General features: G+C 40.8%; 1 protein-coding gene across 1 annotated transcript in view; it reads left to right on the forward strand.

Moving 5' to 3' along the window:
- Nucleotides 1-13,524, forward strand: part of LOC130910602 (oxysterol-binding protein-related protein 10) — an 84,280-nt gene that overhangs the window by 68,216 nt on the left and 2,540 nt on the right. The window contains exons 8-11 of the mRNA XM_057828048.1: nucleotides 3,358-3,507; nucleotides 3,578-4,046; nucleotides 8,233-8,419; nucleotides 13,342-13,524. Of these exons, the coding sequence (XP_057684031.1) occupies nucleotides 3,358-3,507; nucleotides 3,578-4,046; nucleotides 8,233-8,419; nucleotides 13,342-13,524 (989 nt within the window). The remainder of the gene's footprint in view (nucleotides 1-3,357; nucleotides 3,508-3,577; nucleotides 4,047-8,232; nucleotides 8,420-13,341) is intronic.

The raw sequence follows: 13,524 nt of genomic DNA on the forward strand, positions 1-13,524 counted from the left end.
GGGCTTGTAGATGTCTTGCCTATCACCTGGTAATCAGCGTCAATCTTACGCAGTCAGCTGCATGACACACTCATTGGGCCTCCATGGTCAGAAGGGGTCATATATCTCTTATGCCCTATGTCAAATATATTCTGCTTGTTTTCCTTAAACCATGATATAAATGCTATTTATTTAATTTTGGGTACGTTAGAGTAATACAAACAGTCAAACAGTAAATACGAGAAAAGATACTATTCCTTCATTTGGTCAGTTTTAGTTTAAACTGTTAAACCACTTTAAAGTTTTTTTGGGGCCCGCGTCGGTTGTGGGGTTGCCGCCGTGGAACGTGGGCCAGGTAGTGGTGTGGGCGGAAGGTGGCGTGTCCTCCCAACCCTTTTCTGAAGGCCAGTTAATGGGGGCGCGGATGGTCCGGGGATCTTGTCCTGCCCCAGGCCAAGTGGGCCGTCGCACAGTGTTCCGCGTCTGTTGTGGGGTTGCGGCGGTGACTAGTGGGCCGGGTGACAGGGGGTAGTGGCGCGTCCCCTCATCCCTTCTCTAAAGGCTGGTTAACGGGGGTGCAGATGGCCTGGAGGACCACCCTGGGTCCTGCAGTGTCTCGCGTTGGTTGTTGGGTTGCCGCCGTGGCACATGGGCCAGGTGGTGTTTTGGGCGGGCAGCGGTGAATCTTTTCATCCCTTTTACGGGGGCACAAATGGTCCCGGGGCGAGGCCATTCTGGGTCCCACGGTATGCCATGTCGGTGTGGGGTTGCAGCGGTGGCTGGTGGGCCGGGTGGGCAGACGATGGTGTGGGCGGGTGGTGTCGCAACCTCCCATCCCTTCCCTGAAGGCTGGCTAATGGTTGCGCAGTTGGTCCAGGGGACTACGCTGGGTCCTGCGGTGTGCCGCGTCGGTTGTGGGGTTGCAGCAGTGGCTGGTTGGCCGGGTGGGCAGGCCGCAGTGTGGGTGGGTAGTGGCACTTCCCCTCATCCCTTCCCTGAAGGCCAATTAATGGGGGCGTGGATGATCCGGGGGACCTCCCTGGGTCCTGAGGGGATGGCGGCAGCCCCTTTGCTGAAAGAGGGATGGGCTGCGTTGGCTCGACCCCCTGATTGGCCGGGGAGGGGCCATGGCCCTGGGCCTGCCCCATGCAGCATGTTTGATAGGATTCACGCGTGACTAGCTGCAATTAGACACACTCAAGTAGAGAGAATGTCGATGCCAGGATTAGCGATCAGGCAGCATAGAATAGAATGTCAACATATCCAAATGTACAAGGTGATTCACATATTTCTGGGTTCTGCACCTCACATTACTGATTTGTTGTGCTCCACCCCGCCTAATCACATCTCTTTTTGACTCAGCCCCACCCCATGGTGTCCACAGGAAATACAATTAGCTTAAAATAGAACAACTATATTCATAGGTAGTGTAGGCGTTAAATTTATTTGTTGTTGTTGTTCTCCTCTTCCGTCTCTCCTTTCTGTCCCTCCATAACCCTGTCCTACTCACTGCTTTTATTTTTTAAGTTGAACTAAGCTAAGATAGAAACATTTTACAGGTTATACAAGGTAATCCTATTTGTTAGTTGGAGTTTCGCAAACTGTAGCTAATTAAACTGAGCTTTATATCTAATAATGATGTCCCCACATGTTTAACATGGCCTCATATAAAGGATTTATACTAATATCGCCATCCGACAGCTCTGATAGAAGTGCTAGCAGAAATTTCCTGTCTCAGTCAAGAGCCTTTTTAATTAATTAGAACCACTGGAATCATAACAGACTTGGTACCTCCCCCTCACCCCATATCTATAAATACATCAGGTCTTCCGTGTGGAACGTTGACCGTGTGTGGCTTTGACATGCATAGAATGAAATATTCAGGTAACGGGCAGGCACTCGCGGTGTGGACATTTCCACCTCTCTGCACATACATGCCGTGCAATTAAGCACCGGGGGAATTTCAGATCTTAGCGATTGTTTTCTTTTTAATGTTATTTTTTTCCATTATTTCCAGGGGTGTTGTCATTAAAATAAGATGCCTATTGCTCAAAAGAAGGAGCAGCAGTGAGTTTTTGTGGCCCACAGGCTAGAGAGCACTTTGTGCATTATACATTAGAATCCTCTTTTTTCTCCCCCTTTCCTGCCTCCGTCAAGTGACTGCAGGAGATATCAAAGGCATCAGCTCAGCTTTATCTGCCTCCACTTGAATGCTGGGAAACAAAACAAAGCACACATCTTCACTTTGCTTTGACCAGTCATGTGGATCAGGGCTGAAGGGGCTTCAAATACATACAAGGGCTTGTAGTAGAAAATGCTTCAAGTGCTTTGACGGATGAATGGACTGCAATGAAAAGTGGACAAGGTTGCGACCTTTGTTTTTTCCCCCTCTTACATATGGGAACGATTTACTGTCATCGATGGCTAGAGGAAAGCTTTATTTTCTTTCACTTGGCATTTCGGAGTCAATGCCTCGACAAGAAACATCACATGAAAACAAACAGTCTCTTGTCCAGACCTAAGAAAATGTGTATTTCACTGGAAGACATTTTGTAATAATTATAGTTGACAAGAAACTTACCAGACTCACTGAAACATTTATTCATGTTTAGTACTTAAATTTCCGATTCTTAGATTATTCGCGATTCGGCCGTGGAAGATTCGAGAACGATTCACAAACATCCAAATTCCAATTATTGAATTATACCAGGTAAAGCAGAACTAAAACACAGTCAGCGCGGTCTTCGGGACGCAATGAGGAACGGACCAAGAGTAAATATCATGTACAACTCATGCCGCTAGATAAAAAAACAATAATACCTGACTGCGGCAGACAGCTGCTTCAAACAATGCCCAGTTGCTAGTTGCTACAAACATACTTGTACTAACATTTTTCTTTTAAGAACTACAAGTCTTTCTATCCATGGATCGCTTTAACAGAATGTTAATAATGTTAATGCCATCTTGTTGATTTATTGTTATAATAAACAAATAGTCCTTACGTATGTACTGTACTTTGAATGTATATATCCATCTTGTCTTATCTTTGCATTCCAACAATAATTTACAGAAAAATATGGCATATTTTATAGATGGTTTGAATTGCGATTAATTGCAATTAATTACAATTCATTAATTTTTAAGCTGTAATTAGCTCGATTAAAAATGTTAATTGTTTGACAGCCCTAGTTTTTATATTATTTTCTATACACGAGAGGTGCCGGATCTGCTCAAATAAGTCCCGCAACACAGGGAGGCCAAAATCAAGAGGTGCCGGATCTTGTTCCGGCAGAATCCGGCACAGATTAACCCCTGGTGGGATGTAAAATGTCCTCCAACTCAACCATAAAACAGTGATTTTTGCTTTTCTCTTGACAGCATCAGGCAGGGCTGGCAGACATCAGCCAAAGCGAAGAAGTGACGGACACAGAAGACAATGAGGAGGAGGACCTGGGTGTCCTGGATGACCAGAGGAGCGTCATTCTCCACTTGCTGTCCCAGCTTAAACTGGGAATGGACCTGACAAGGGTAAGGGTCTTCTATTGAAAATATCTCATTGTTCTTTCCGAGCAAGTCTTTAAATGTGAATCCCTCTTAGGTGGTGCTGCCTACTTTTATTCTGGAAAAGCGCTCATTGCTGGAGATGTACGCCAACTTCATGGCCCACCCAGACTTGTTCCTGTCCGTCACAGCCGGCGTTACGGCCGAGGACCGCATCGTCCGCTTTGTGGAGTACTACCTGACATCCTTCCACGAGGGTCGAAGGGGCGCCGTCGCTAAGAAGCCCTACAATCCCGTGCTAGGGGAGACCTTCCACTGCTCCTGGGAAGTGCCTCGGGACAAAATCAAGCCTTCGGGCAGAGCGAATCAGGGGTCGAACAAGCAAGCGGAGGACGCGCCGGGAGGCTGCTACAGAGTTCGTTTCGTGGCCGAACAGGTTTCCCACCACCCGCCCGTTTCGGCTTTTTACTGCGAGTGCAGGGAGAGGCGGGTGTGTGTCAACGCGCATGTGTGGACCAAGAGCAAATTCATGGGCATGTCAATCGGAGTGTCCATGGTTGGAGAAGGTGAGTCGTTCCCAAACAATACTTTTTAAATCTCTTTTACATCTACCAAGCGGCAACGCTGGTGACCTTGACCGCAAGCCGCTTTTGTAATCAGTGTCGAGCAGAACAGTGAACAGTCTTATTGTAGTGATTTTATCACCAACTCACAAGATTGAACAACCATTAGACGCGTTTCCCTTTCCTGTGTTCGTGAGAATTTGAAGGCTATGTTATTGACTTCTTTTGGAATGTTGTGCCCCAATCCGAGGTGGGTAGAGCAGACAAACATTAGACTCAAGTAAGAGTAGGATTACTTTAAAATGATATAAGTAAAAGTAGTCATTCAAAAACTTCGCTTAAGTAAAAAAAACAAAAAGTATTCGTTGAAAAGTAATGAGTAAACAATGTTTTTTTTCCCCCTCGGTTTACGAACGAGTTCCATTCCTGAGCTGGCGATGTAACCCGGATTTCCGCTTAAGTCTGAATTAACCCTTTATATACCCCAAAACACCCTCTAAAGAAAAAAAAAACTGTCCAAAAACATGTATTATATGTCATTTTACCGTCCTCACCAAGACGTTGGAGCTAAGTCCTAGCTAACAGTGAGCTAAACTCCGAAATGACAATGTCGGACTCATGACATCAAGACTTGTAGAATGAAACTAAAATATTTTAATGCATACATTGCACTACCCTCCCCACACAATCCCATCAAGGTGCTGAGTAATGGCTGCCAGCCGGGGACCTGGCAGCCACAGTAATAGGGTGGTAGGTGGGTTCCACACTTTTTCTCTATGGCGTGGCTCTTGGGGCGTGGTCTCCCCTCTGCCTGGGCTGCAGGCCGCGAGAGTGGGGGGAGGTCAGGGCTCCGAACTCGTGTCACCGAGTGGGAGCTTCTCAGCGTTCTCCTGCTTCCGCCTTCCCCTCTCTTCTCTGCCTGGTTATCTGCCCTGCGCTGGACATCGGTGTGTCGGCTGGGTGTCGCCTGCTCCGGCGGGGGACCGTGCCCTGCCCTAGGCTTGTTGGGCCGTTGGGGGTCCCGTGGCATGCCGTGCAGCTGTGGCTCGTGGGCCTGGTGGGCGGACGGGGGTGAGTGGGGGTGCGTCCCCTCTTCCCATCCCTGATGGCCGGTTGATGGGGGTGCAGGTGACCCAGGGGACCACCCTGAATCCCTGGGGGGTGATGATGGCCCCTTTGCTGGGCCACGGGAGGAGGAATGGGTTGCGCTGGCTCCTCTTACCCGCCTGTCCTCCCTCCCGGGCTGGCTGGGTGGGGCCCGTGGCCCTGGGGTGGCGCCCGCACGGCGTCTCCACTCATCTGCGTGGCTGTCACATGTTTCATGGGCCTTGCGCACGGCTGGATGTAATTGGGCGCGCTCGGGTGGGGGGCCTCGGTGCCGGAATTGGCGATGGGGCAGCATAGGGTTGCCGACAGGCTTACACTCACAAGGGAGTCACACGATTACTGGTTTCTAAATCACAGTGCTGATTTGTGTACACTCCAGCCTTCCTAATCACTTATCTTATGGACACCCCCCCTTCTTTCCCTGGTCAACAGGCCATGTATATAGCCGTCTTGTGTCTTCTCTCCATTCCAACAATAATTTACAGAAAAATATGGCATATTTTATAGATGGTTTGAATTGCGATTAATTACGAGTAATTTTTAAGCTGCAATTAACTCGATTAAAAATTTTAATCGTTTGACAGCCTTAGTTGAAATAAATAGATTGATAACACGGATTCATTCATAGCAGCATTCCATGATAATAGTAGTAGCAGCGACAATAATGCAACAAGGTCAATGGTTACATGTTAGCGTTGAGAGACTTGACAGCTCTAGGAAAGAAACTATTCTTCAATCTGTTTGTTCTCGCTGTGAAATAAAAACTGGGAAAGGCTGAAATCAAAGCTTTCGAGTCATGTTGATGGCAGTGCTCTAGGTCAAATAGTTGATTTTTTTTCTTTTTTACGGTGATTTAAACACAGCACGTAATTGAACAGGCCGGCGTAATCATAGGACTTCCAGCTGCAAGTTTGTGTGCTGTTATGTGTCTGTATTGTTATGTCTGATTCTTGTTGCGACGTCTCATTGGTGAAACTGGTAGAGCCACTGCGGGCGAAAATAAAGTCAAACCATAGACTTCATAATGTATTGACGGGACACAGGGCGCAAAGCCGATAAATACTGGGCCTGCATTGTTGGCGAGGCTGTCCAAGCTGACCGAATGGAATCACAAAGAGCTTTTTTTTCATTAAATTCTTCTGAATAAATGCTTAAATCCCTGAATTCTTTATAGACATGGACGTAAAATAGTCTCGATTCTTAATGATAATAATACATTTTATTTTTTAGAGCGCTTTTACCAATGCTCAAAGACGCTTTACAGTAGGAACAACAACAGCAAACAATGTTAACAGAACAAAACAAGGAGAATAATTATAAGTTAAAAGCTAGTTTAAAAAGGTGAGTTTTTAACAGTTTTTTAAATGTGGGAAGGTCTGAACGGATGGGTTTAGGGAGTGAGTTCCACAGGGAGGGGGCAGCAACGACGAAGGCTCTGTCCCCCCTGTTCTTGGTGAAAGCAAAAAAACATGCAGTTAACATTTACTTTATGTAAATTGTCGAAGTACAATGCTAGTCTGTTAGTGAATGTAGCTAGCGGCCACCTGATGTAAACATACCTTTTCCGGTGAAAATTCTAGTGAATAAACGCTTAAATCCCAGAATTCTCCATAGATATGGACGTAAAACGGTCTTGATTCTTCGTTAAAAGCAAATAAACTGTGCGGTTAGCATTTATTTTACGTAAATTTGTCGAAGAACAATGCTAGTCTGTTAGTGAATGTAACTAGCGGCCGCCTGATGTAAACATACCTTTTCCGGTGAAAATTCTAGTGAATAAATGCTTAAATCCCAGAATTCTTTATAGATATGGACGTAAAATGGTATTGATTCTTCGTTAAAAGCAAAAAAAATGTGCGTTTGGCATTTATTTTATGTAAATTTGTCGAAGAACAATGCTAGTCTGTTAGTGAATGTAGCTAGCGGTCACCCGATGTAAACATACCTTTTCCGGTGAAAATTCTTGTGAATAAATGCTTAAATCCCCGAATTCTTCATAGATAAGGACGTAAAATGGTCTTGATTCTTGGTTAAAAGCAAAAAAACTGCGGTTAGCATTTATATTACTTAAATATGTCGAAGTACAATGCTAGTCTGTTAGTGAATGTAGCTAGCGGCTGCCTGATGTAAACAGAGCTTTTCCGGTGAAAATTCTTGTGAATAAATGCTTAAATCCTCGAATTCTTCATAGATTTGGACGTACAACAGTCTCGATTCTTGGTTAAAAGCAAAAAAAAAACTGTCTCGTAAGCATTTATTTTACATAAATATTTCGAACTATGCCAATACCAAAGCAGCTAATTTCTCCCATTGATCTTTTTCACAACATTTCAAAAAGCATGCATGGTACGAAAAATATAATAACTACCTTGAATCCTCGAACAAATCACTCCTGAGACAATCTTTCCTGTTTGTATGCGGTACAGCTTTCGTACTTTTATCTATCCTAAATCCGGCGTTGAATGCTGCATGTGTCGCTGTGACCGACTGCGAATAACTGAAGCGGATTGTGGGAAGCCTGGCCCCCTGCCTGAAGGCAATTTGACCCGTTAATACGATTATGAAGTCTATAAGTCAAACCCTAACCCAAAAAATATTATGGGTTTAAACAGTCAATTTTCAGTGTAAATTTGGTCCACGTCTGTAGTGGCACATTTTTCCTGAAATGTCCTCATTCCAAATATATGCCACTTCATATTGTGCAATAAGAGTTTGTTTTACCGGTCATCCAAATCAGATTACATGAGCATTTAATGATGGTTGTTCCATTTAATTATTCTAATAAACATTATTGCTGTAGCTAATTACCAGAAGGTGCTGTTGTTAATGTTGCTTAACTTTGACAAGGAACTATTGGCCTGTGAAAATACCTTTTGTTCACGATGCCTTCAACATGTTGGGTGAATGCGTGCGTGCATCATTGTGTTTTGTTACCTATGTAAAGACTTGGAACAAGAGTGCAGTGTGTTTAATGGGAGACAGTGTTTGCACTTGTTAGCTGCACAGATATAAAAATACAGTGGGTCAACGGTTCGAATATTTAATTACATACCTGCACGACTTCCTTCCTTCTTTGTGGCAGGCGTGCTGTGTCTAGTGGAGCACGAGGAAGAGTACGTCTTCTCGCTGCCGTCGGCCTACGCCCGCTCTATACTTACCGTGCCATGGGTGGAACTGGGAGGAAAAGTCTCCATCAACTGTGCCAAGAGCGGCTACTCGGCCACCGTCACCTTCCACACTAAGCCGTTCTATGGCGGCAAAGTACACAGGTGAGTTTTATATTTAGGGCCGCAGCTATCGATTATTTAACTTATCGAATAATCTATGGATGAATTAGAATGATTAATCGAGTAATCGGATAACAAACATTTAATGCGTTGCAGAATAATTTAAAAATACATTTAAATACCTGAGCTTAGCCTTAAAGCCTTAAACGATAGAAAAAAAATGATCTAAGTACAACAAAAGACCAACTTGCTGAGCAAAAGTCAGCTACATTAAATTCGATAAAATGCCATTTTTTAAAAAACAATGCTCTTAAACACATATTCCCACCAAAAAAAAACTGCTAAAAATAGTTCTAGAGTAAATAAAAAATGAATTAAATAAAAAAAAAAAAACAACAACATAGTAACTCAAACAAAAACCTAATGTTGACCTCTTTTGTTGGTCTTAACATGTAGCACCTGGATTCAGTCATATTAGACGAGATATGTCATATTCACTGTTACCATTTGAGGGTAGTTTATCCACCCAAAATCAATATAACGAAATGCAAACACTTTCAATACAAACCATTACAACGCCACTCTAATGAAACGAATCCTCGAAGCAGCAAAATTTGATCAAAGCTTTTTTCTAATCAAATTTCTCGAGTAAATCGATTAATTACGGAGCCCCTAAAGGGACACAGACAGAAATAACGTTTAAGCAATCTGGTAAACCATAGACTTCATAACCTATTGACAAGACAAGGGAAACGGGGTCGATTCAAAGGGGGCCTATTTTTAAAAACTTCAATTTCAAATATTTTCATAACCAAAGCTGGTACCGACCTAAAACCAAAACAGGCATGTCGTTCCCTTATAAGATCCCAATTAATTATTTTTTATATAAGTATAACACAACTTAAAATGACTATAAAAGTCTCAGATTTTACACGAGATGCGCAAAAATCACTAAATGCAGAGATAATCACCTATATTTTCAGGATGAATAGCAATTTTTAACATATAGTTTAACATAAGTTAAAATAGAAACTTTTTTTTTTTTTTTTTAAATTCACTGCAAGTTTTCGACAGCTGATAAATAACTTAATACTTGAGGAAAACATGCAGAATTAATTATAAATAATATGTAAATAGATTATTAATTCTATATTCAATCACAACTTATTATAGAATAGAATAGCCCTTTATAATGTTTACACACTATATAGTGTTAACGAATGAGGCTAGCGGCCGCCTGAAACAGAGCTTTTCTGGTGAAAATTCTTGTGAATAAATACTTAAATCCCCGAATTCTTTATAGCTATGGATGTAAAACAGTGTCAATTCTTGGTTAAAAGCAAAAAAAAAAAAAAAAAACGTGCAGATAGCATTTCGCGTAAAAATTGCCAACTATGAGGCTAGTCAGTCAAGAAAATTAGCTGCCTCCATGTGTAAACAAACAAGAAAATCCCTGCGAATAAATGCTTCAATCACGTATGCATTGTACGAAAAATATATTTACAATTGTTGTAAACATTAGCATTATATTGCATATAAGCTAGCAAACTATTGCAATGCAAGTTAGTCAATTGTAAACATTTGTATTATATAGCATTTAAACTAGAGGATATTTGCAAGTTGGAAAATTGTTGTAAACATTAGCATTATATAGCAATTAAGCTAGCGTACGTTTGCTATGTAAGTTGGCCAATTGTTGTAAACATTAGCATTATATAGCATTCAAGTTAGCAGACTTCTGTCCTGAAAGTTTGCCAATTGTTGTAAAAAATAGCTTTATATAGCATTTAAGCTAATGGACTTTTGCTATGCAAGTTAGCCAATTGTTGTGAACATTAGCATTATATAGCATTTAAGCTAGCGAATTGTTGTAAACATTAGCATTATATAGCATTTAAGCTAGTGGACATCTGCTATGCAAGTCAGCGAATTTTTGTAAACATTAGCATTATATAGCATTTAAGCTAGCCAATTGTTGTAAACATTAGCATTTTAAATAGCATTTAAGCTAGCGGACATTTGCCATGCAAGTTAGAAAATTGTAGTAAACATTGGCATTATATAGCATTTAAGCTAGTGGACATCTGCTATGCAAGTTAGCCAATTGTTGTGAACATTAGCATTATATAGCATTTAAGCTACCGAATTGTTGTAAACATTAGCATTATATAGCATTTAAGCTAGCGGACAATTGCTATGCAAGTTAGCCAATTGTTGTAAACATTGGCATTATATAGCATTTAAGCTAGTGGACATCTGCTGTACAAGTTAGCAAGTTGTTGTAAACATTGACATTATATAGCATTTAAGCTGGTGGACATCTGCTATGCAAGTTAGCCAATTGTTGTAAACATTAGCATGATATAACATTTAAGATAGTGGACATCTGCAATGCAAGTTAGCCAATTGTTGTAAACATTGGCGTTATATAGCATTTAAGCTAGCGGACATCTGTTATGCAAGTTAGCAAGTTATTGTAAACATTAGCATTATATAGCATTTAAGCTAGTGGACCTTTGCTATACAAGTTGTCCAATTGTTGTAAACATTAGCATTATATAGCATTTAAGCTTGCCAATTGTTGTAAACATTAGCATTTTATATAGCATTTAAGCTAGCGGACATTTGCTATGCAAGTTAGCAAGTCGTAGTAAACATTGGCATTATATAGCATTTAAGCTAGTGGACATCTGCTATGCAAGTTAGCAAATTGTTGTAAACATTAGCAGTATATAGCATTTAAGCTAGTGGACCTTTGCTATACAAGTTGTCCAATTGTTGTAAACATTAGCATTTAAGCTAGTGGACATCTGCTATGCAAGTTAGCAAATTTTTGTAAACATTAGCATTATATAGCATTTAAGCTAGCCAATTGTTGTAAACATTAGCATTTTATATAGCATTTAAGCTAGCGGACATTTGCTATGCAAGTTAGCGAGTTGTAGTAAAGATTGGCATTATATAGCATTTAAGCTAGTGGACCTTTGCTATGCAAGTTGTCCAATTGTTGTAAACATTAGCAGTATATAGCATTTAAGCTAGTGGACCTTTGCTATACAAGTTGTCCAATTGTTGTAAACATTAGCATTATATAGCATTTAAGCTAGTGGACATCTGCTATGCAAGTTAGCAAATTTTTGTAAACATTAGCATTATATAGCATTTAAGCTAGCCAATTGTTGTAAACATTAGCATTTTATATAGCATTTAAGCTAGCGGACATTTGCTATGCAAGTTAGCGAGTTGTAGTAAAGATTGGCATTATATAGCATTTAAGCTAGTGGACCTTTGCTATGCAAGTTGTCCAATTGTTGTAAACATTAGCATTATATAGCATTTAAGCTAGTGGACCTTTGCTATGCAAGTTGTCCAATTGTTGTAAACATTAGCATTTAAGCTAGTGTACCTTTGCTACGCAAGTTATTGTAAACTTTAGCATTATATAGCATTTAAGCTAGTGGACATCTGCTATGCAAGTTAGCCAATTATTGTAAGCATTAGCATTATATAGCATTTAAGCTAGCGGACCTTTGCTATGCAAGTTAGCAAGTTGTTGTAAACATTAGCATTTTATATAGCATTTAAGCTAGTGGACATTTGCTATGCAAATTAGCAAGTTGTTGTAAACATTGGCGTTATATAGCATTTAAGCTAACGGACTCTTGCTATGCAAGTTAGCCAATTGTTGTGAACATTAGCATTATATAGCATTTCAGCTAGCGGACATCTGCTATGCAAGTTGTTGTAAACATTAGGCAAGGCAAGGCAAATTTATTTATATAGCACAATTCAACACAAGGCAATTCAAAGTGCTTTACATCACATGAAAATAAAAATCACATTTAAATCAATACAAAGTAAAAACCAAGACAATCAAAATTGGAAATAAAATTATACATAAAAATCGCATTTAATCACAAATAGAATAAAAATAAAACAAAAACTACTACTACTAATAGTAATTGAAATCAGCAATGGAGATAAGCACAAGAGGAATAGAAAGCAAGTAGATTGAAATAGACAGTTATGGACATGCAGTGCTAAACAAAAGCGTTTTTAGCCCTGATTTAAAAGAGCTAACAGTTTGAGCATACTTCAGACATTCAGGTAACTTGTTCCAGAGGTGAGGAGCATAATAACTAAATGCTGCCTCACCCTGCTCGGTTCTTGTTCTTGGAACATGCAGAAGACCTTAGGGGTCTCATAAGAATCTAACAAATCAAGCATGTATTTTGGTCCAAGGCCATTAAGTGTTTTGTAGACGAGCAGTAGTATTTTATAGTCTATCCTTTGACTCACTGGAAGCCACTGTAGCGATTTCAAAACCGGTGTAATGCTTCCTGACTGATTTTTTAGCATTTAAGCTAGTGGACATCTGCTATGCAAGTTAGCCAATTGTTGTAAACATTAGCATTATATAGCATTTAAGCTAGTGGACATTTGCTATGCAAGTTGTCCAATTGTTGTAAACATTAGCATTATATAGCATTTAAGCTAGTGGACATCTGCTATGCAAGTTAGCCAATTGTTGTAAACATTAGCATTATATAGCATTTAAGCTAGTAGACATTTGCTATGCAAGTTGTCCAATTGTTGTAAACATTAGCATTATATAGCATTTAAGCTAGTGGACATCTGCTATGCAAGTTAGCAAATCGTTGTAAACATTAGCATTGTATAGGATTTAAGCTAGTTGACCTTTGCTATGAAAGTTAGCCAATTGCAACAATTGATTATATAGCATTTAAGCTAGTGGACATCTGCTATGCAAGTTAGCGAATTTTTGTAAATATTAGCATTGTATAGCATTTAAGCTAGTGGACTTCTGCTATGAAAGTTAGCCAATTGCAACAATTGATTATATAGCATTTAATTAGCTTAGCTCACAACAATTAGCTAAGACAATATAAACATGAATAGACTAAGTTGTCACAGCGTCATAACAGGCATTTGTTTGTGACCAGAGTGACTGCAGAGGTGAAACACAACCCGACCAACACCATCGTATGTAAAGCGCAGGGCGAGTGGAACGGAACCCTGGAGTTCACCTACAGCAGCGGAGAGACCAAAGTGATCGACACGGCCAAGCTCGCCGTCACCAAGAAGAAGCTGCGACCGCTAGACAAACAAGGACGCGCCGAGTCCAG

The sequence above is a fragment of the Corythoichthys intestinalis genome, chromosome 22 (genome assembly GCF_030265065.1).
Source record: "Corythoichthys intestinalis isolate RoL2023-P3 chromosome 22, ASM3026506v1, whole genome shotgun sequence".
NCBI lineage: Eukaryota > Metazoa > Chordata > Actinopteri > Syngnathiformes > Syngnathidae > Corythoichthys > Corythoichthys intestinalis.